We start from the raw sequence: 25,490 nt of genomic DNA, 5'->3' as shown, positions 1-25,490 counted from the left end.
AATGTGTTTATATTATATTAATATATATATAAATAAACTGTATGCCAATTTTGAAAAAAATATATGAACTTCTTCATTTTAAATAATTTTAATGAAAATCAGGCAAAATATGGCCGTTTACAGGTATCTGTCCCCTTAAGAGAAGTGATTCATAGCATAAAAATATGTACGAATCTCATTTAATCTTCCAAGAAATAACAATTCATATAGAGGCACTACATCGAAGTGCTCTATTTCCCTGTCCATAGCTGTACATACCTTCGTACAAATGTACATCTCTACGTACAACGCAATGCATTTAGATTTTCACGCTTTTGCGGCTGCAGCAGCGTGAGAAATAGGTTTGTTTACAAATAAGACGACTCGTCGCTATAAAAAATAAAAATAAGTAAATACAAGAAACAAACTCCAAAAGCGCATTTGCAGATAAACAATTACATAAATTTGTTTTGTTTCTTTTCAATATTTTCGCTTTTATTTCACTTGTGATCTTTGTTGCTGGTATCAGAGAAGGTGCAACTCATGTACTAAAACTCGTGAACGACATTCGTCATGCTAAAAACCTTCTCTGGCATCGGTGCAGAGGAAAATGCAAATCAAAACAAAACGGTAATAAGCCAAACTTGTTGACGTGCAATTAGTCGGCCTGTTGGCTGCATGCCGGTAAATAAAAAAGCTAAGAGAGTAGCCGGTTGGAGTGCTGCGGAGTGATGAGCGAAAGCTGATTATTGCAGAGAGAGAGAGAGTAAAAGAGATATTGGATAGAAGAGATATTGAGTGGTAAAATTGAGTGAAACTGGCATTTTGGTGGGCGTTTTTCTCTTTAATATTAAATCGCATAGTTTCTAGTTTCCCGCTCTCGCTGATATGCCTAATTTTCATTTAAATTCGAGGGAGGTAGTGTTGCTCCGCAAATGTGAACAATTTATTTGCAGATAGGTACTAAAATGGATTGATATTGGAAAAAATTTTCGGTATAAGAGGTCTGCCAGAATGAGTCCGTTGCGTCGGTTCCGGCAATGAGTTCGATTGAAATATCTAACAAAGCACTGAGCGATGCCACAATGAAAGTATTGCCGTATATAAACAGCTGTATTGTATTGTGCTTGTATAAATTGTTGTTGTGTCGAACTCGCCATACAACAAAAGTTGAAAGTTCCCCAGTTTTAGACCTGTCATAATGAATCTGTCAATTCGCATTTGACGGACAGCCGAATGATTGCCTGTATTTGTATAGAATGCCAAATTGTACCTGCAGGCCTATTTTCTCCGTCCCGGCAAGATATGCGGCCTATATAATAAACACATACAATCAATGACAGCTGACAGTCAAAATCGGTTCCGCAAAGGACACAACGGACTAATCCCTGTAGGACCACAAATAAAGATTATTTATTTATTGCGCACCGTTTCACAAGGAATAACCAAAAATTTAGTTCTATAGAACTTTTTATGCTGTTTACAACGGCATTAAAGTATTTTGCTGATTTTTCTCTAACTGAAAATTGAGGTGAGTCTTTTATAGGGAAGAAAATGCTCAAAATCGTGTAGGTAAAAATTGTCAACAATCAATACAATTTTGAGTCACTTGGAATTGTCCTTTGTTATTGAATGGGCTTGTTTTATAGCCCATACTGCGTTCTTAAAAAGTGTCTAAAGATTCTGATGAAAAAGTTAAACATTTTGATGACAAGTTTTTTAAATTTTTCACGAATTTTGTAAAATTTTTGCAACTTGGATTTGTAAGGCTTTTGTTATACAATGAACTATATTTTTTATTAAAATAAACGAAAAAAATGTAGCTTGAAAAATATTGCGAATAGATAGAGTGACTTAATTTTGTGAGCAGAAGTGTACGAGTATGTTGAGTATTTCAGTGTCGCTTCTGATAGGGAGAAATGTAACCTACTAAAGTATCCGGAACGTAATTGTGTCAAATTCACGCGGGTTTCACGAACCAGCTGAACAAGCTATACGTGTGCAATAGGTGGTGGGTGGACTCCGGAAGCAGAGGTCATTGAGGTGGTGAGTGATTCCCGACGAATATAGTTTTTGGCTTGTCTGTATACTGAGAGCCACATTGGTTGCCGAGTGTAGCTGTGGATCGCTTCAGTCAAGTCATGCAGATGCTTCCTCACTAGTACCCTAGCAGGAACTGCTTGTTGAGCATAACATATTCTCTCTAACTGGGAGCATAAATGCCTCACTATCCAGTCCCTGGAATGGGGAGCTTCGGGTGGCATCCCGTAGCCGTTCTGATTGCGGTATTTTGGCAGGTCTGGAGCTTCATCCACTGCGTAGCACTAGTTTCAGACATTTTTATAACCAGGGGTCGACTACCATAAATGTCGTCAGCAACGTTTCTTTGTATTATATTTGTCCCAAGTGCTGCCGGCTAGCGTCTTGAGAACTTTCTTCCAACTTTGGATGTTTGTCGCAGTCACGGTTGTGTGCACCGAGAAGGAGGGCAAACTAACGAGCAACACTTCTAGCAACATGGAATTATTAACAGTCTGCATTGATGTATTATCGACTTTAACCTTTAGAGGTAGTGTTACCTTCTTCGTCCAGGCCGTAAATAGGGTCGCCGTGGCTTTAGTGGGAGAAAGTTGGAGCTGCTTTACAACACAAGCCATAGATGTCATTGCCGGACGCCAATATTGGGGACAATCGTCGCCGTATGAGATCAAATAAACTCGCTCTAGTGTTCTAGCAAGCTCCAAAATGTAGAATTTCAAAATTTAAAAGTTGATAATTAATCGATGACATTCACCGGGAGACCTCAAGTAGCAAGTGTGACAGCCACTATATCATTATTCCACAATGTGCTGGACAAGGCTGACTTATACCAATGAACTAAGTAGTTTTACTCCTACCAAAGAGCCCACGTTAATATGGCTACGAAAGATTGCAGTTATGCTCACAGATATAAGAATAAGAATTAAAAATTGCTCAAAGGTAAAGCAGGATTCCATCAAATTCGCTGTGATCGTTGAGGAGAATGCAGGTAAACAAGCAGACGTCGTGGCATTAGAAGAATACATTTTAGCGCTCTTGAAATTTAGGATTTTTCTTTATTTACTTTTGGGTACGCTTTAACTTATTTTTATAGTTTTTGTCCTCCACAAAATTGTTTCGTTCCTAAGGGCTTCACTAGAATCACAACAATATTCATTATTGTTGATAGGCATGGTGAGCACACTACTTTCCGCATTGAAATATAATCAAGTAAGAGGTGCCATCATATTTACCTGGCGCAAAAACCAGCTGGAAAATTTTAAGATTTAAATTTTTGTCGTACACATTTCACGATCAAGAATTTGGTTGCTGTTGTTGGAACAGTTTACACTAGTATTTGATGTAAGTACCTGGCTGGCTATCCGCAATGCGAAACTATGCCATTCTTGTCATGTACTAGAGACCAGCTTTCATGTGTATATCCTGCTTAAGAGAAATATGTTTGGTTGTTTGTTTGGTTACAATGGCCTTGCGTGAAGTAAACGGAAATTTGTTTTTTTTTAAATGTAACGGTACAGTAAACAAATATTTGCTGTGAAGCCTACTATGACTTGTTAAAAAAAAGTCACTAAAACTGATTTGATGATTTTTGCATTTTGAGCAACGTTAAGGTGGAAGAAAGGTTTTTTCATCGCTTTAATTAGTTCAACCGCATACATACGTACATATATATAGGTGTACATACATACATATGTATGTATATGCGGATATTTCTTCCTTTTCACCTAAGTTCTATATGTAGATATGAGTGCGAAAAATACAAACAATTTATACTAACAAATACGCATAATACAATATAAATATGTACACTATTTTATGCTGTACCCTCCCACTCTTATAATCAATCAGGTATTTTATATTCAGATTAAGAATACACAAGTCAAAGCGGATTTACAAGACAGCGCAGTAGAGCAAAAACAACCTTGCTATGTTGTTGTTGTTGTAGCAGCATTAACATTCTTCTTACGCATACGGTGAAAGCTGCTGCCGTGACAGTCCTTGGGCGGATATAAATCCAGGTTGTTCCCGAACCGAACTGTTGTGGAATGTTCTTTGTTGTTGCTTAAAACTTCTACAATGTCAAACTCGAAATGTCAAATTTGTCAGCGATACGTATTTTGGTCGTGCTGAATTCTTTGGACAACAACAAAGAAAGAGGTAAACAAAATCTGACAATTCAGAGAAACTATTTTAGTATAGACCAACTATTTATACCTTTCGACCTCGAAGTGTAACCTTTTTAGCGTTAATTTCAAGCGATGTAAACATTGGAGAACAATTTTCACAGTACAAAATTCATTAGTATCGACGATGGTTCGAAACAGCTGAAATCTTCAAAATTCGAACAATGGATGTAGAGCACAAGAAAACTCGCAGGCAGAACTTTGCGTTTGTAATGTCCAAGAAATCTTCGTCTTCGGTGCGTTTCCAAGAAATCTTCGTCCGAATATTCTTTGACATAAGAAAAAATATATATTTTTATCCAAACCAAAATATGAACGCAGGTGCTTACATAAAGTGCCATATGTATGCATAAACATAAACCACAAAAAGGTAGTTAAGATGCGTTAGAACTTGGTAGATAAGGTGAAAACATGAATATATATGTATATGTACATACATATGCAGGTATATACCCGCCTATCAGAAGTAAGGAAAGTATGTTGTGCAAATATTCTTTGACATTTGACTGCAATTTTTCTGTAAATACTACGAGTCATAAAACAGGATATACGGAATACCAGTCTTCACAAGCGCAAGCAAGTAAAGTTGAGCAAAACTGCCGCACATGATCGTTGCGAAAAAATGGCGCGTACAATTCTGCTAGGTGTCTAGCCGAACTCCTCCTCCTATTTTGTGGCGTTCGTCTTGATGTTGTTCCACAAATGAAGAGACCTACAGTTATAAGCCGACTGTGGAGGGGCGAGGGCTATTAGAAAAACGTTGTTCTATCATTTTTGCCTCTCACTTAACAAAGTTAGAAGGTGATTTCGGTCCAAGTGCTCCGTTATTTGAAAAAGTCTTTCTAAGTTACAAAATCAAATTTAATTATTTTTTTTTATCAGTAGTTGACTGACAGTCTTTAAATAAATACCACCTATGCTTCTTTAAATTTAAATTCATCGAAAAAGTTGAGCTACTAGAAAAAATGCGCCAACTTGTGTTTTCAAACATTCGACAAATCATTGAAAAAAAATCCAAATGTTTACTGCCGTACAGCACTATCCTTATTTATACAAATGTGAATATTCGTTTCTGCCGGCAAAGTCTCCACTGCTCCCAAAATATCATCACTGCCATTCTTTTGCGCTCGTTTCCTTCTTTTGCTCTTGCTCTTTGGCTCGCGCTCGCGCTGTTTCTCTTTCACCTTCTCATTTACTCATTTGCCTGGCTGATTTGAACTAATAAAGGCGCAAAACACTCTATCAAAGTTCTTCATTCGTTCGTACGCTTTGAACCTGTTCGCCGCGTTTGTACGTCGTGTGGTTTAGCCGTCGCTGCAACAGCTGTCAACGCTATCAACATCATCGGTGGAAATTTGTTGTACACCGTTACCAATTTTCTATCTTCTTGAGCGGCGCGCGTATTTCTGCAAATTCAATACCGTTTTGAAAGTGAAAGAGAATGGTCAGAAAATTGTAGCTGGAATCAGCAGTCAGCAATCAGATTTGTTCGTTAGTCAAGAAGCAAATATTTCAATACGCGCCGCGACGTGTAGTGAATAATATATATTCAAGGAAAAAATATTTTGTTAAAATTTTAAGGTGACTGCATTAATGCTAAACACCATCATCTATCAACAACAGATACTAAAATTTCTTTAGACGTTGGAAATTCGCCAACTTCATTCCGCCACACAACCTACAACGCAACGTACATTGCGCTCAAATAAAATTCACAAACGCGAAAATAATAGCAACTTTATTCTATTTGCTTTTCAAATCAATTAATAATTAAAAATAAATAAATAACTAAATAGCAATAATTTGTGTGTAAAAATAAATTCAAGTACGCACCATAATTAAAAAATCGAAAGAAATTTAATTTGGCTGATATACCGAGCTGAACACTCAACAAACAACAGCGAAAGTGAAATATATTTTCGTTGTTTTCCTGAAACTAAATATAAAGTAATAAAAAAATTTCGCAAAAGCCAAAGCGAGCTGCTCACTGGAGTTGCAGAATTTATTCGCGCCGGTGTTACCTTGTTAAATAATTTATGTTGTCGTTCAATTTCTCATCAACACTGCAAGTGGACGACTATCCAACTCACAGGAGAAATTGTTTAAGGACTCTTTGTGAACATATTTAAAGCCGAAAGTGCATTAGCCGAAATAAGGTTTTATTTTGGTTAATTGCTTGAACTCAGTTTGAAAATTACCGAAAGTCGTGTAAGGTGCAAAAATTCGGTGAATATTTTCGCCGCAAGCATTTAAATTTTGTGCCAAGAAATCTTAATCGTGATTTGATATTTCTGAACGACAGTTCGCGCTAGTTAGCCGCAGAAGCCACAGAAAGAACACAAAAAGCTGTGAGCAATTGCTGTCATGCATAGAGTTGAAAACAATTCTAAATCATTAATTATCACGAAAATTCGCAATTTTGCAAATAACAAACAAAAGAAGAAACGTAGTGCAAATTTACTTTTATTGACAGATGTGTACAACAATATAAGTGGGCAAAGTATAAAAGTGAGAAAAATAAAATCAATAAACGCAAACGCGAGTGACTATACCGATTCTAAGCAATTTCCACCAAGAACATTTGCTGTGTCAAGCCCGTTTCAAAACATCGATATCAACTTTGTTGTTTTACTTGGTTCGAGCCCCGAGTGAGACTTTGCAAATATAAACAGTAATAAATTGGGAATACAAAACTACGATAAATAGTTGAATCAGGGAAACCGGAAAAAAGAACCGCTACCACAGAGACGAAGTTCAAATCCAATACTAGGAACTGAAAATTCCAATAGAAGAGCCATTTGAGCTACCGCCATACGCCAGGCAAATCAGTGGTGGTTATACTCTCAGACAGACAGTACACCATAGAAGGTCAAAGTGACATTGTAAAGGAGCAAAGTGTTTAATCGCTTCCTGTCGTCCAACCAAAGCGTACTGTTTTTTTTTAATTGTTTTTTCTTGACGAGTGCAAAAAGGCGCGAAAGAATTTTTCGGACTATAATAATTGTATTGACAAAATTGAAAAATAAAGTTACATTTACTTCCATAAGAACTTGGCAAGTGTTCAAAGTTTCCAAGAATTATTTGGAAGTGTAAAGTTTTATAATTTAAATCTGAATTGACAAGGTGGGTCAAGGTTAAAAGGATAACACTCGAAGTCGCTAAAACAAACATCCACTACTATTTGTATTTTATTGCAAAAGAAAGAACAGGCTGTCAAACCATAAATAGAGAAAAAGGTAATGGGAATTTTTTATAAACCAACATTGATATTCATAAAAGCAAAGGGACGGACTCTAAAATAACAATAAAAGACTTAGTTTTATCTTGCCTTTGCTATGTGAATAAATAGTGAATTATTTTATTTTATGCCAAAACTGGAATATTTACTTTCATTGAGATTTAGTGGAGGAATCAAAACTGAAAAAAAAAACTGTTATGATTTGCTGTGTGGAAATATATAAAATAATTTTCTTTTATGCCAAAACTGGAATATTTAATTCCGTTGAGATTTAGGGGATGAATAAGAACTAACTGCTCCTTTTACTATGAAGGAAAATATAAAATTATTTCATTTTATGCCAAAACTTAAATATTTACTTTTTTAGAGATTTTGTGGAGGGCTAAAAACTAGAAAAAAAAAACTGTTATGATTTGCTATGTGGAAAAATAGCGAATTATTTTATTTTATGCCAAAACTGGAATATTTAATTTCGTTAGGATTTAGTGGATGAGTAAAAACTAACTGTTCAGGACTCCTTTTACTATGAAGGAAAATATCAAATTATTTTATTTTATGCCAAAACTGAAATATTTGATTTCGTGAAGGAATAAAAACTAGCTGTTTTGCCTTTCATTTTTTTTTCTAATTGGAAAATGTAAAATTATTTTATTGTATGAAAAAACTGGAATATTTAATTACTTAGATATTCTTAGAGATTTATTGCTTTAAATTTTTAATTTTTTAGTTTCAAAAATTTTTGTAGTGTCTGATCTACTTTTTTTTAACTTATATTCTTTAATTTTATGTATGCACAAAATTCGTGTTCACTTTTTTTGTCTCTTTTTTTTGTAGCAACTTTTTTAATTAGACCTGTTTTTTCTTATTTCAGTTGAAATTTAGACTTTTTTCGCTTCCAATTATACATTTTTTATTTTTTTTTAATATTTAATATTTTTTGCTATATTATTTTTTTGCCATTCTATTTTTTTACCATTATATTTTTAATTTGAATTTTTTTACGTGATTATTTATATTTTTTCTTTTTATTTTTATTAAATGTTTTTCTTTCTTTCTTTAATTTTTTTCTATTTTTGTTAAATTTTTTTCGTGTTTTATTTAATTATTATTTTTTCTTTTTTATCAAATTTTTTTTTTTCTTTTTTTATCTAATTTTTTTCTTTTTTTCTCAAATTTGTTTTCTTTTTTTTATTTAATTACTATTTTTTATTTATTTATTATTTTGTTCTTTTTTCTTTTTCTTTTTCTTTTTTTTATTATTATTTTTTCCTTTTTTTATTAAATTTTTCTGTGGAATATTCTTTATTTAGTTTTTGTACATACAATATTTTCAACATCTTTCCCTTCATGACCTTGTTGTTTTTATTGTATTAGTTCACTGTCTTATTTATTTCCACTTTGGTAATCCTCTCAAAATTTCTTCCCATTATTCTGCAGTGGTTAGCGGTACATTTATTTATTGCTAGCCCTGCTGATGCGCTCGAACAAATGTACCTTTTTGTACCTGTCAATACTTATAACTGCACTTGCCGTTTCTTTTTCCATTTTGTTCTAACCTATCGAACATTTGTTATTTGCAAATGCTGCCAGATTTTTTTTTGTCGACAACAATATTAAGTTGTTGCGCGCAATAATTAAAAATAAAATATTATTGTTGTAACTTTGTATCCTGAAACGATATAAAAGTGCACGAATCATGACTTACATTTTAATTAATTAAACTTTTATTAGTTAGCAGTTTTTAATTCGCGTTGTTTTAATCACGTCACGAAATCGAGATTATAATTTTTTGCCCTAAGTGCTAAAAATTTCATTTTTAATAGTTAATAAATTTAAACAATAAAAAAAATTCTGGCTTTACTAAATGATTGCACAGCTTAGTGCTACTTTGATGGATTTTTCGCCAAAAGTTGCTTTTTTTTCTTCCGGCTGTTATTAAACACTCTCCACCCTATCAATAATTTAACGCCCTTTTTTATCACTTGAGTTTTTTTTCTTTTATATGCTTGCATACTTGTTTTATATGTATATATGTGTAACGGTAATTTCGCATTTTTTTTAAGTTCTCTGTTATATATTATATGTATGTATGTCGGGTTGCCTAATGTCCTTAATCTAATATCGCCCAGCACAGTCCAGCCGCGAATTTTAGCTAAAAAAAAACAGCAACAAACGGCAAGAAACATTGCGAATGACGTGTGTGGGATATCAATTTGCAAGTTTACTTTGGCCTGTTTATATTGTGGGCGTAACTCGCTCCAATGCAATTTCTATGAATTTACAGTTACATGTGAGTTCGTAAGTTGTGGAAGCTATGATGCCGAAAGCATTGCAAAGCGAATGGGAGAGAGTGCGAAAATAGATGAATGGAATTTGCATTTGATTAAATGGATGACGCAGCGTTGCAATTTATTTTTCTTGAAAATATTAAATACATACAGACATACGTTTCAAAGTAAATGGCTCTTAAATAAGTACAGTGACTAATTGAATACTTTTGGATTCCGTCTAATTATATGGTACGTTTCATTCCGCTAAGCGTGGTAATAATAAATAAATAGACACATTTATAAATGCATTTGCTTTCTTTGTGGAAAATCGCATTATATGCACATATGTACATATGTAATATATTATAAAGTTGTGTAAAACTTAAGTGCTACCTTGAAAGTGAATGTTTCGCGTACAATTACATGAGGCAAAATAATCATTTCATACACTTCAGTACGACTCAAGGCCACATGTAATGCACAACATTTTAACGAGTTCCTGCATCATTTGTTATACCTATTTATTTATTTACAACTTAACTGTTTTTCGTTGCTGACGAGACTTGTACGAGACGATTTCATGCTCTATGATTTTTTTATGGGTTGTGCATAGGAAAAATGTACAGCGCGTGTTGCACATTTTCGGACTGATTTATGGTGTGTTTTATTGGGCGCAGCGAATGAGTAGGAGTTTTATACAGCTTTTCAGTTTTATGCAATAAACATATGATTACATTTCTTAATTACATCTGGAATTAGTACGTGAAATTTACACACTAATAAAAAACTATTGCAATGGGCTACAGTTTTTCAAGTAAAAAATAAAAGATTATATTTGTTGAAAGTTATGACAAAGAAAATTATTTGAATTAAAAAAGGAGTGGAAATAACTGTAAATATGAAGAAAAAAGTGCATAAATTTGACTCATCCCTGTTTAGTTATCAAAATGTTTTTATTCTGGCGTGTGCGATATAAAAGTATGATAAAATAAAAAATATTAGAAAAATTAAAAATTACTTTATTAAATAGAAACTAAGCTAAAAGTATGCTCTTTTGCAAATGCGTTGTTACTTATGTGCTATACAATTTTTTTTTTTTCACTTTTTTTCACCCATTTCTGACTAAGTACTTACGTATCAAAAGCGTATATATTCTCCTCAATCCATTAATTTTTCATTTCTGCTGCATATAAATAATATATTAATATTTATCAGTAATTAAATATAAATAATTGAAATTCACGGGTCTTTACTGTGCACTTTTGCACTTTGCATATGCCCCAAATGCTCATAACTCGCATCAGACTGCATACCGGCCGGCAAGCTTCCACGGTTAGCGTCGTTATGCCACGCCAGCGCATGATATCAGTCGGTATTTATGTGAACTTTGAAGTACGTACTACGTCCTCGCTTGTGTGCGATAAATAAGGGGAATGTTTTCTTTTTTTTTTTTGCAATTATCAATTGCCTTCAAGCTGCGTTTCTTGCTGCCTTTGTTGTTGTTCACTTGTTCATTTGCTTGCACACAATTTCTGTGCGCCTAATTAACATTAGCATATTTGTTGTGGATTTGGCAATTTGTGCTTTTAACATTCCTTAGCTGTTTATTTCAATTTGAAGTCTATTGATATACTCATTAATTTCGTTTTCATTCATAAAATTTCCATAATAATTTGTTTTTTAATTCAGCAGAATTTATTGCTGCAATTTACGTTGCATTGTTCTTGGCTTGCAGTCCAACTGTAGAGAACCTGTAAATTGCTGTGTACAAATGTGTTACCTGTACAGTCGTATAATGAAGAATTTCTTGATTGCAATTGTGCACAAACATCGTCACATTTTTATCTATTTGATTTCATTACACTGTGTGACAAAAAAAAAAAATTAATATACTTTTATGGAGACCTAGCACAACTTATGGATATAGAAAAACTAAACAAAATGGTATAGGAGAAATTTCCAATACACCCCCAAAATCTCATTTTATGGCCATAAAACCCTTTTTCAGTAGGTTGATGTGAAGAATAACTCCTAACTTCGCCAATTTCCATCCGATTTCGAATTTGCTTTTTTAGTTCGAAAGAACAAAAACAAGCCTTATTGACAGTGTGTTGACAATTTCTCTGAAATGACAACTGACGAGACTGTAGACGGAAGTATTTGGAATTTTTTTATTTTTTCTCTATTTTTTCGACTTTGAGATAATTTTTACGATATTATCCGATATTGAGGATTTTTTTTAGTACCCCTCTGTTATAGTAAATTTAATTTTGCGTCAAATGAGCTATATTTGACTGTAATTGAATTAAAATTAATAGAGTTGTGTGAGTTTTAAGATTTTTTCTTTTTTTTACTACGAGATTTGGTATGCGTTTCGAAGCATGAAAATGATAACAAGTGTCATTATAAACACATAATATTTATTGGAGTATTGTGCAGTGCAGCACTGTACGGTATGGTACGGTGCGGTACGGTGCAGTACGCAACGGAACTGGTTCCAAACTTAAAAATGCATTGGAAACGCCCCTTTGGAGTTTAGTATGGTTCGGTACATTTGTCATTCTCTTCATCAGTTTTGAATACTTCTCTGTAAGAAATTCGATCATCATCATTCATCTTAAGTCGTCATCAACTAAATTCCATTGTTTAAATCGAGAAGGGAGCGTTTCAGATTGTCTTCCCGATAGAAGTAAATCACGAGAAAGATCCTGAAAATCTGAATTTGATACAATGTGTCGTTCTGAAGACTTAGAACCAGACGGAAAGTACTCTTCATCATCAGGTTTATTGTTATCAGTTTGATCATCATCAGCAATGAGTTGAACTTCCTTCAGTTCATGACCTGCAGTTGAGTCAATCATATCGTCCAAGACTACGGGGTCTTAACAGTTGCAACATCAGCATACTTTATGTACTTTCGAGTTTTATAATGATGACCGTTTACGTCCGTTTTACAAAAATAACAATCATCTGGTTTATGACAAGGCTGCTGATGCCACATCATCAGAGAATATTGAGAAATTCGACTTTTCTGGCAACGTTTTGATTTATATCTCTTGAATTTCAATGAAACACACAATAAAACTTTGACGTTTTAATAAGGTTAAATTAAAATAACAAACTTCTTTTGTTAATCAATGTACAGTGTGAACTTTGGTACACTTGGGAGCTTTTTCATATTGCTATTGAAAAAAATGTGCTATAATATGTCAGATATTTTCGTAAGTTCTAACCAGTTCTGTTGTATGCAGTACAGTGTACTCTTATGTATACATATACACTCCAATAAATATTACGTATCTATAATAACGCATCAAAACACGTCCTTATTCCCATTTAGCGTAAGCTATACCTACATACCAAATTAGTAAAAAAAAAAAAAAATCTTAAAACTCACACAACTCTATTAATTTTAATTCAATTACAGTCAGATATAGCTCATTTGACGCAAAATTAAATTTACTATAACAGAGGGGTACTAAAAAAAATCCTCAATATCGGATAATATCGTAAAAATTATGTCAAAGTCGAAAAAATAGAGAAAAAATAAAAAAATTCCAAATACTTCCGTCTACAGTCTCGTCAGCTGTCATTTCAGAAAAAATGTCAACACACTGTCAAAAAGGCTTGTTTTTGTTCTTTCGAACTAAAAAAGCAAATTCGAAATCGGATGGAAATTGGCGAAGTTAGGAGTTATTCTTCACATCAACCTACTGAAAAACGGTTTTATGGCCATAAAATGAGATTTTGGGGGTGTATTGGAAATTTCTCCTATACCATTTTTCTTAGTTTTACTATACCTAAAAGTTGAACTAGGTCTCCATAAAAGTATAATTTCACTGTCGCACAGTGTTATTATAGAATTTTTGCGTTTTTATTTTGATCGACTTTTCTGTTTGTCTTGCGACACAGAAACATTTCACTATAACTTTGCGATGAAAACAAACTGTAAAAAGAAATGGTTCAATGGTCTGGTGGTGTAAATAATACACTGAAAATACAGCAACAACAATATGTGCAAGGAAAAATAATTTTAAAATAAAAATTAGTCGCAATAACTAAATACGTTGCCACTCAGCAAAATATTACTCACAATACATAATCCTGCTCCGGAGGCAACCAACCCATCAAGAAAATTTAGAGCCTATGAATTTTTTCAATTTATTTTTTAAATTTTTTTTAATTTTTTTTTTATATTTTTTATTATTGTTATTTTTTTATTGCTTTGTTTTTTTTTATTGTTCTCTTTTGTTTTTCTAATTTTTTATTATTTTTGTTTGTTTTTTTTTTTGCTTTTTTTTATTGTTTTTTTTTTAATTTTTTTTTAAATTATTTTTTATTGTTTTTTTTTTTTTGTTCTTTTTATTTTACTGCTTGATTCTTTATTATTTATTTTTATTTATTGTTTTTTATTTTATTTGTTTTATGGTTTTTTTATTAATCTATAGTGCAAACTACCTTACAGACTAGACAAAACGCAAAGAAAAACAAACCAAATTTTACAGAAATATTGTCTCGGGGTACTCAAGCTTTCTGTTAGCATTCGCTGGTGAGCAAAAACTTATAAGTAGAAATTCACAGGTTCCACAACCATTTTTGTATCATGAGTAGAAACTCATATTGGATTAAGTGGAATTACACAGTCAATTAATTTCAAGCGATGAAATACATACCAATTTATATTTTCTATTAATATTTGTCCGACTAACACTTTTGATCAATTTGCCTGATCGGCGATTAGAAAATAACGATTTGATTACTACGTTTTGTTATTTGATAAACGGTGATTGGCTTGTGGCGCCACATCAATACAAAAATGCACACAAGTACATGCCAGTCCAGTATGCTATTGTCGATGCTACGATTCTGCCGTTCTAACTAATCTGATGGTGGAAATTACAAGTTGGGGTTTTTTGCCTTTATCGCTAAGCGAATAGAAACAAAAACTTGTGCATATATATTTTTCTTTATAATTGCTCCGAACTACCCTGCAGGTAATAAAGCTAACTTACTCAAGATAAACTACATTGGAATTTATCTTGGGCAGCGATCTTCTAACATTCGCAGTAAGAGTGGTTATTGTTGTGACGGCAACATGGAAAGGTGCTCTACATTTTTGGAGTATGTTGTTGAACCGAAAGTCCTTGATTATATATAAATTCGACCTCATACATACGAAATGTCACTTTAAGATTATGGCACTTGAGTGTTTAGATAATTTACAAAAATCTTTAATTTAAATTTAAAATCTTTTAGAGAAAAATAACCGAATTGCCATAATTGGGTGCCAGTCATATTTGAACTAACTCAGTTTTAAAGATCGCTGGGGCTTAAAGGATTTACAGATACATTAAAGCAATCACGTGTGAACTGATTTGAATTTGGCGTTAATTAAAACCGAAGCAATTGGTACGTTTTCCTGTAGGGTGTTTTGCACCCCGTACGCCAAATTTGCTACATGGCTACTAGCATCTCCCTTGTGGTCTTTTTCTATCCTACTATTTACAACTTGTGCATACTCACACACTCATATGTGAGGTATGCATAGTCGTGAGTAAAATAATTACTCATTTACACTTACCTATGTGCAGGTACATATATTTAAGTTCCTCACCTGTGGTTTTCGCAAGTGTTCTTTGACAGCTCCCGCATTGCATGCATACGAACAAGTGGATTCGTTTGTTGTTCTCAATTATTTTTTCATGGAATTTCAATGCCGATTCACTTATAGTGCTTTCTACCACTACTTGGTTGATTTCAAAATCGCCAGTATCTTATAGAGATAAGATAATTAGGCGCATAGCACCACTGTGCCTGGTAAATATGTGGCTTTGAGTAGAGTCAGCATTCGCAGGGTAAATTTTAGAACTAAAAATAATCTTAGCAGTTTTAGAAGAAATTGAAATTCTAAGTTTAGGTGTATTGCTGTGAGTGTAGCAGTACTGCTTTTTATTGCCAGTAGTTTCGCAATTCCAAAAGCTGCTTGAAAGCTTTAGGAAAAAATATTAAACTTAGCTTTTTATATATGAAGAAAGCTTTGAAATCCTACTATAAGTATCACAGTGAAAGCTTATTGTGAAAGCTTCAAATGCAGAGCTTTAAAGTTGTAAAAGCTCCATGAGAGTTTTAAGAAAAGCTATTAAATTTGGGTATATGAACGTAGCTTTGCAATTTTACAACAAGAATAACAGTAAAAGCTGCAAATGTTTCAGAAGTTGTCATGAAAGCTTTACGAAAAACTATTTAATTTAGTAATTCGTATTTTAAAGACTTTTACACTTAGCTTATTATTTTGTATCTAATACATATGTATATGGAGGGGAATTTGAAATCTTACAACAAGATTCGCAGTAAAAGCTTAACGTGAAAGCTCCGAAGTAGTATTTAACTTAGAAATATGCATACATATTTGAAAGTAGCTTTGAAATCTTCCAACAGGAATCACTCTTAGCGAATTAAATAGTGAAAGTTTACCACAAAAGCTTTATTTTATTTGAATATTTATATTCGTTGTCTATTTTTGAACTTTCTTGATTAGTTTATTCATTCATTAATTTTCTTGTTTTTCTTTTCTCTTCAGCATTAGCACTTACATCCCCGTTATCAAGTTTTCTACTGCAAAAGTGTATTCGCAGCAAAGCAACAAAATTCTGCCACAACGAGCGCAGGATCTAGATAATTGCGATACCGTTTTCGATTTGGAACCACTTGAAAGCGAATCGAAAATGGCCAAAATATTCAACACATACAGCTCATCGCCCATCTTGGGCAGCAGCTATCTAAGTGATCAAAGCGATGATTACTCGCTCATCCGTCCCGATCCCAGTGAATTGTTCGAGGATCTCTTGGGGGGATGGGGCAGCACCATTTGGGGTGACATACAGAAAATGGATAGCGGCAATGATTTGCCCATTAGCGGGACACCCGATTACGTTTCGTTCAAGACCGAAATACGCAATAGCGATTGCATGTGGTCCGGACAATCACAGACCGAGTTGAGCACATCAGCCACATCGACAGGCAGTGATTTGGCAGTAACGCGCGCTGTACCGCTCTCTGCTGTCACCGCCAAGCCGCCACAATTACCGGCGCCAACTGTGGTTGTGGCCAACAACAACAAAAGCAAAATGCAATCGATTCAAACCAACAGCCAACAACAAAATATTGAAATTAAAACCGAAATTAAATTGGAACCGAGCGATGACTACGAAAAACAATTGCAACAACATAGCATACCCAATATGCGCAACTCCGCCACACCACAAACACAGGCGTCCGTGCAAAGCATGCAACATATACCGCCCGGTACTTCGCTGCTACGCAAATCCAATGCACCACAACACCAAATACAACAACAACGCAAATTGCAAAAACACCAACAATTACAACAGAAACTCTCCACATTGCAGTTGTCATGCAATAATAACAGCAACAAATCGAGTACACAAAATACCAACGTTGTATCAGCCTTTGATACAATGACTTACGAGTTGCCGGACACTCCACCCTCACTAGACGATGAAGCTACCGACTTCAAACAGACCAACATCGACTTGCGCGCCTGCATGATGGGCAGCAATAATATATCGCTGAATGCGGGCATAATCGATAACATCAGCAAAGAGCTGCAGGATACGAGTAAAGATAAAATAAATACACGTCTCACCTCCGGTCATCCTGATATACATGAAGTGCTTGATGTGATAATGCGCGATGAGCATAAATTGCTGTATCCGGCTAAAATGAACGTTTCTTCCTATTGTGATTCTGATGAGGATGAGGAGAGCACAGCCAATTCCGGTTATGGTTCAGCGTCGTCAATACTCGACGGTGAGCTTTCGTATGGACGCACATCGCCAGTACCGAGTCAAGCCTCCAGTCAAACGAGTATGAGTCATCATGTCACACAAGCGCACTGTCACAGCGATCACAGTTACACACGCTGCAAAGAAGGCATCGACGATCTCTCGAATTCGGCATATACACCTTCGGATTCCGGTGAGTAAAAGTAAATGAAGCTGGTATAAGTAAATATGTAAAGAGATAATAGGGAAGGTTGGCACACAGTTAGAAAAAGAAATAATGAAAATTCTAAAAGTCTACTAGCCTAGCGGTGTCTATCTCTAACTGAGTTATCATCTCACTGCTCTACTTTGGCACAATTTCATCAGCTTGTGAAATGCTTAGTTGAAATTGGCGTGTGAATGTGGCGCCTGAGCAGTTATGCGCACTACTACGAGTATTAAAGTGGCTTAGTAGCTGCTAGAGTAACTTAATATTTCACGCTCAATCTAGGTAAAAACATACATACTTGCACATACATACACACCTACTATAATCTTCACCAGTTGGTTATTATTGTTGTTTTTTGTTTTTGTTTCTTGCATTTTTTTTGCGCAGTCATTTCAAAGTTTTTTGAACTCTCCAAGTAGTTCACACTGTTGTTGGCGCAATTGTAGCAACGCGATTTCATTTCCACACTACCCAAGTTTTTCACTTCCGCGCTCAAGTGTGTGTGTGTGTGCACGCTTACGTATGTGTGCACGGGTGTTTTAAATATCAGCTCGAAACAATCAGCTTACCGCCGCCCACTTTTTAACGCCCATTTACAACCAAGTGACGGCAGCAATTGCCACTTGGCGGCTGGCAGTGAGTTGGTCGTCGTCGGTCGGTTGGTAGTTCGAAAAACTGGCGCCTCAGCTGGTAGGCACATGCAAAGCTAAAAAAAAAACAAAAAAATCAATAACAAAATACTATTAAAATGTTGGCCAACCACCCAATACACCCACACTCACAGAATGTAGTAGTTTGTATGTATAGATTTATTTATGTAAGCGCTAGTTGGTGCACCAACACTAAATTGTGTATCCGAGGCAATGGCTCTTGCTAGGCTGGCGCTTAAACATACATACATATATACATATTTACCTACAGTTATGGATGTACATATATACGCACATATATTTATACATAAATGCAGCATATATACATACTTGAATATGATTTGTTGCTGCGCATTTGGTCGGCTTCTTTTGTGGACCTTTTTCTGCCTGTTTTGTGTTTTTCTTTTATTTCTACTTTTTTTATGTTCGTCACACATAGTTCATCATTTCCATACTTATTCTCACTAATTGTATTTTTTTTCGTTGTACACTTGGCGTTTTATGTAAAAATTCATTTGAAGCTTTCATTCTGCTCTCGTCGTTGTCATTGCCATATCCTTTTTATTATTACGCCCCGTCGTTGCTGTTTTTGTTGTCTGTTATCCTTTTGTTCGAGAATTTTCCTTATTTGGCGCTGCATAAAAGTACTATGATGCTGCTGTCATCAATTCAAATACATGCATACATAAGCACATAGTACAACTTGTCTGCTGGGTGTGTTCACTTGGCGCGAAAATGAGGCATGCGCACTGCCGTTTTGCAGTACACCGACTAAATTTTCGGTTGTAGAAATTTCGGTGTCTGCTTTGCATTGTACTTATGAAGAACACGCAATTATGTATGTATGTGTATACACTTGGGCAGTTGCTACAAAAAACGGGAGAAAAAACCAAGTAAATAGTGGCAACACCCTTTTTTCGAAATGTGAATTGATCGCTGAATTGTAGTTTAAATAGGCATGTGACTAAGTAAGATTTTAAGTAATTTAAGCGCACTGCTGAATACATATTTTGTTTGTTTTGTAATTTAAAACACCGTGCAACAAAAATGTAATTTTTTTTGTTAGCCGTCAAAAATTTCATGTGCACGTGAAACGGCAGATTTTATATAGTAATGTTGCATGCATACTCAGTTTTCCATTTTCTCATCAATTTAATTTTATTAAAGCAAGTGTTAAAGCGGAAAACGCAAGTAGAGGTGTACGGTGCGTATACTTTATGCCATAGAAGGAAAGTTCAATTATCATTTTTTTTTTGTTTTTATAAAACAGCATGGTGAAGGAAGTTGATTTAAATTTTGATTTTTCATATAATTTCTGATTTTTCATGTAAATTCTGATTTCTTTCATATGAACTCTGATTTTTCATATAAATTCTGATATTTTTCATATGAACTCTGATTTTTAATATAATTTCTAATTTTTCATATAAATTCTGATTTTTCATATAAATGCTAATTTTTTTTTATATGAATTCTGATTTTTCATATACTTTTTTTTATTAAAATTCAAGTTTTATTGAGTTGCCTGCTCAAGCTGCAACTATGATTAGTTAATAGCTGGAATATTGCATTAGAATTCTGTAATTTATTGATTTGCAGGTAAAAAGTACTTAGACGAAACCAGTCGTTTTGGCGAAAGCACACAGATATGCACTCAAATGAATTATTTAAAAGGGTAAAAATGAAATACCCAAATAACATTAAAAAATTTAAAAAACATGATTTCATAACTAGTTTGTTTAAAAAAAACTTAATTTCATAATTATTTAAAAAACAAACAACCAACAGGAAAATAAATAAAAGCTTCCGAACAGCCCAATGCTTAAAGGTATTTGAGGAGTATTTTCTCTATTATTAATTTGGGGCTTATGAGTTGGGCTCAGCTCCTGGTGTATGATTTTGAAAAAAAAAGTGGCGACAGCCAGAATGCGTGTAGAATTATTACAAGTATTTAAATGCCAAAAGTACTGGCAGCAACCTGGTACACGCGACAAGTTTGATCCATTACAAAAATTTGCTAGATGACAATTTATGCTGCTACTACGCCCACCCGTTTATATTTTTGAATTTTTTGTAACTGCTGGCAGTTAAAAGGTTCGTTATTTATGTAATTTGAATTACCTCTCGGAACTTTATTTTGTGCTCCTTTTTTGGTACAACTTTGTATTGTCTGCCTAAATCAGTGAAAAGAAAATGTGGGGTACGTAGATCTTGAATTCACGCGCGACACGCCAGCTTAACAATAATGCGCCTCATAACACAGGCACACGCAAGCTGAGGGAACACGTGAGAGTGCAAATACAAGTAGTAACTATTTACCACGACTTCCATTGACTGATGGTGGCCTTTGTATTTGGACCGGGCCGCTCTCGTTTGTCTGTGAATCTGGATTTTTTCTTTGCTATTTATTTTCTATCCACTCCTACTATGTACAATGTCTATACATGTCTGTGCTTCATTATGTTGCAAGTCTGGTGCACATGGCGGTATACATGTGTTGCATCCATAATGGGAGCAATAGTAGCAGGAAGTAAACCGTACCGAAAATAGTGGCGTTAATATTGCATTGGAGTGGGGAACAGACATGCTAAGTGCATTGCAATTGTGCCAGAATTACAGACACGGGGCGCATGGTTTATCCATTGTCTGAGTTTGAATGCAAAATTGCATGCAACAGGAGTTGGTACTGTGTAGAAGTGAGGCGAATTTCTTGCAGAAGAATAAGAATTAAATAAAAGAAAAAGCAGGAAATGTTTTTATTGGTTCAATTTAATTGTTATTTGAAAATAATTGCAATAAATATTAAAGAGTAAGCGTACATTTTTTTCGCTACTTTGGGTGATACACATAATTTTGTTTTACTTAAATATGTAACGAGGTATTAAAAACAAAAAAATAAAAGAAAAAAAAAAATTAGTAATAAAGCAACATTTTCTCAGTTCTAAATTCTCATTTTCACTTCTCTACACAAAAGTTGTCATACATATGTACATACATACATACATACGTCTATCAAGTTTACAGAAACCCAAATCGTACACATTTCCTTTATCAACCTGCATCAATACGTTTTTGAATAACTCACACTCGCCGGCAGCCGCGGAGATACCTACAAATCAAATTAAATTTGCGCGCATTTCTCGCTTATCAGATACTCACCGGTATAAATGCATACTCCCATGCTTACAAGAGAGTGCTCGTGCACAGACATACATTCAGCCATACATATATGTATAAATGTGCATACATTGTAAGTAAATCAAATGCTGCGAGAGTCTGTAGTTTATCTAACTACATACATATTTATGCACGCGTCTATGCACGCCTTATCATTTGAACGTTGGCGTCGTCATCTCTGTATCGACTACGCCTACATTGTTACACCGAGGTCTTCGTGTGCAAAGCATAGTTGGAAAAAGTCTGGGTATCGCATGTTGTACATCTGCATTCGCGTAGTTAGCCAGCACATGCGCACTATTGGTTCTCCAGCAAGACCCCACCCACACTCCCTCACGCCAACACACCCACTCGGCCAGCCAGAGCAGAGCTTTAATACTCGTATAACCGAGTGCAATTTGGCGCAGTGTGAGCTTCCTCCATGCATGCCACACAAATACATGCCGACGCGCCAACTACTCTACTAAATACTACTACTACTACTACTAACTTAGGTATACCGAACAATAATAATAACGAGACGAAAGTAGAAAAACATTAAAATAAAATTGCAGACTGACGCGCGTATTTAGTCAGTCAGTACATGCTGCGGCAGAGGTAGCAGCGGCGGTGGAAGCTGTATTGCTTCTGACTGGGATGTTGGCTTGTTTTGCACCTCATACAATTTGTTTTTTGTTTTTTTTTATTTGCTTACATATGCATAGTACATACATATGTGAATATCAACTGTGTGCGGTAGTTGGCGCTCACTGCAAGGGCTTTGGTTGTGTGGCGCCGAAAGAGGGGCGCGCATATAATTTGGCGCGTAAAATCATTCACAGAATTTGTAAGCGTACAGAAACGTAAAACTTGAAATGCTTGTGACAACATTGTTATTGTATGAGTAGTTTTATTCGATGCCTGGCATAGTGCGCGAACTATGCAGCACTCTGTGGATTGCATGCACTCGGATGTGTGTTTATATGTATGTGTGTAAGCGCATACAAAAACTAGTATTTGCGAGTAGTTGCGTGGAGATGTTGGTGAATGCATTAGTGCAGTTGTTGGTATTTGTAATTGTTTTTATTTTTGCTAAATACAAGGTCTTTCAATAAGGGCATGGGATAATCGTTTATTATATATTTCTAATTTTTATTATTATTTGTAATTTTTTATTTTTGTAATTTATTTCTCTTTCGTTATTGTTTTAATGTCAATTTAATTTATATTTATTTCATGCTATTTAATTTAATTTAATTCGATTTTATTTTATTATTTGTAATTTTTATATTTTTGTAATTTATTTATTATTATTATTATCGTAAATCTTCATTTTATTTGGATTTATTTCAATTTTTGTAATTATTATTTTAAATTTCTTCATTTTTGTAATTTATTTATTATTATTATTATCGTAAATCTTCATTTTATTTGGATTTATTTCAATTTTTGTAATTATTAATATATTTTAAATTTCTTTATTTTTGTAATTTATTTCTTTTTCGTTATTGTTTTAATGTCAATGTAGTTTAAATTTATTTCAAACTATTTTATTTAGTTTAATTCGTTTTTGTTTTTTAATTTTCAATTGCTTTTTAATTTTTCAATTTATTGCCTATTTTTGTTTGTTCTTCATTGTTTTAAATTTTATTCTGTTTGATTTATTTGGATTTTATTTCAATTTATTTGATTTATATTTATTTAGTTCGATTTTTTTAATTAGATTTTTTTAATGAAATTTTATTTATTTTTATTTTATTTTTTGCTTTTACTTTTTGTTTTATTTTAATTTTTCTTTATTGTTTTATTAAATTTTTATTGAAATTTCGAGTTAAATTACTGTTGTTACTTTTAATTTGATTACATTTCAATTTATTTTTCTTTTGGTCGTTTTATTAAATTTTAATTTTTGTATTTTTCTTAATATTAATTATACATATTTTTTTCATTTCGCGTGCTAATTTATTGTTTTTACTTTTGTTTTATTTTATTTTGTTCTTCATATTGTTCGAAATTTTTATTTTATTTATTTTTATTATATTTAATTTGGTTCGCTTTTATTTAATTTTAAGCCGAAATCTTTAAATTATTATAAATCCAATTAGTGTGCACACATGTTTATATACATACACACACATATACGCATGTGCTATAATTCCACATTCATTCATTTTCACTTACCTTTTCAATCTTGTTGCTAAGCATCAAATGTTATGTTGTCGCCAACGAGAAGGAATCTGTTGAATTAATAGCAAGAAACACGAAAAAACATAAAGCTCAAATTAATACGCAAAAAATTACGAACAAAAACCAAACAAATTTTTCACATACACATACATACATGCGAACTTATGTATGTACATATGTACATCCATTAAATACAAATGACTTTTTACTAGTCACAACGACGCGTTGGCGTTGTTGTAGGTTGCCGTTGCCGCAACTTCGAACTTCATTCACCAATTTGCACTGCGCTAAATGCGCTGTCCGTCTGCCGATGACGTTCCGCTCATTGATATTATGTTGGCGATTTCCGCTTGCTGAAATCTTCAAGCAACAGCCAGAAATATTCATATGTGCCTATGCACACACAGATACATACGCATGTGGTAGTACGTTCAATTGGCAGTGGTATTTTCGCTAATTAGTGTGGAGAGTATACGCCCCAGATATTTCGCAAAAATTATTCGTATACACACACCATCTAGTACAATCACACGCACATATACATGCATATGTATGTATGTATGTAATACATTTGTACAATTTGCAGATTTGCTTGCGTCGCCATTCACGATCGGCTGAGATTCGAGATTCGCTGCGCGGTACAAGAACCACTGTGCTTTATTGTTGTATTTGTAGCAATTCATGTTTGCATGTGTGCGCGAATTTCATTTATTGATGTTAATTATGGGAATTTTTTATTGCTCAACTGGTATCTACTGCTCTGCTCTACTGTCTGCGGCATTCTCATATCGACCGACTGACTCAGGAATTCTTCAAATTAAATTCGCCGAAAAAGACATTAAATGCCAAACGAGATACTCACTTTGTGTGGGTTTATGTGGATTTGTGTATGTATGTGTGTGTGTGTGCCTGTATCATCGTTGTCGCCGCTATGTGTAGTCTTTATGATTTTCTATTGAAATTCAATCTTTTTGCGGACTCGCAAGTGCAGTTGTGTATGTGCGCGTGCCCGTATTTTGTGGGAGTACTTCTAAACTCGTCGTCTGCTGTTTTTCTTTTTTTTATTTTGTATTTCTTGTAAACTGATTTAAACGTTGTTGGTGTTGTTGTTTCCGTATTTACATGCTTTGTGTACACTGCGTTTAGACTTTGTTTATATCTACAAATATTTGACGTTGTTTATTTGATTCTGCAGCTGACGACTTAATTTGGAATTAGCAAAAGTAATTTAAGGATTTTGATGCTTGCAAGTTGCGGAATTTGGTTTTATTTGCATATGCTTGAATATGGTTAATATAAATAATACCATTTTTTGTTGTCATTACATTTTATTATTCGCTTTATTTATTTTGTCTCATATTATTTTACGGAATTTTTTTATTTTATTTTTTATGTTTTTTTTTTTTTATAATTTTTTTATTTTTTTAATTTAATTAAAATTATTATTCTTTGTGTTTTGCTTTTCATTATTTATTTTCTCTTTTTTTATTCCATTTTATAATTGTTTTTTCTTATAACTTTTCTTTTATAATTTTCTTTTCTCATTTTTTATGCTTTTTTATATAATATATTTTAATTCGTTTTATTAAAGCTTTTATATTTTGCTTTTGTTTAATGTACTAATTTTTGTTCTTTTTAATTTAAACATTTCTTTTATTATATTGTAATTAGCTTAACTTAGTTAATGTTTTTTTCATTTTTGGTTTTATTATATTTAATACATTTTACTGTATTATAAATATTTTCTTTTGTCTAATTTTATTATATTTTTTTT

The 25,490-nt window shown here is 33.6% G+C and overlaps 1 protein-coding gene across 2 annotated transcripts in view; it reads left to right on the top strand.

The window, feature by feature from the left end:
* LOC129238818 (myc protein) overlaps window positions 1–25,490 on the top strand; it is an 83,032-nt gene that overhangs the window by 24,487 nt on the left and 33,055 nt on the right. Inside the window, exons 1-2 of one of the 2 annotated variants that reach the window (XM_054874010.1) lie at window positions 5,473–7,438; window positions 16,291–17,708. In XM_054874010.1, coding sequence (XP_054729985.1) covers window positions 16,436–17,708 — 1,273 coding nt within the window. In that variant the 5' untranslated portion in view covers window positions 5,473–7,438; window positions 16,291–16,435. Of the gene's footprint in view, window positions 1–5,472; window positions 7,439–16,290; window positions 17,709–25,490 lie in introns of those variants that run through there. The other variant, XM_054874011.1, reaches the window with a different exon arrangement.

The sequence above is a fragment of the Anastrepha obliqua genome, chromosome 2 (assembly GCF_027943255.1).
Source record: "Anastrepha obliqua isolate idAnaObli1 chromosome 2, idAnaObli1_1.0, whole genome shotgun sequence".
NCBI classification, from domain to species: domain Eukaryota; kingdom Metazoa; phylum Arthropoda; class Insecta; order Diptera; family Tephritidae; genus Anastrepha; species Anastrepha obliqua.
The sequence above is the reverse complement of the archived record's forward strand: the minus strand, read 5'-3'. Positions and strand labels throughout refer to the sequence as shown.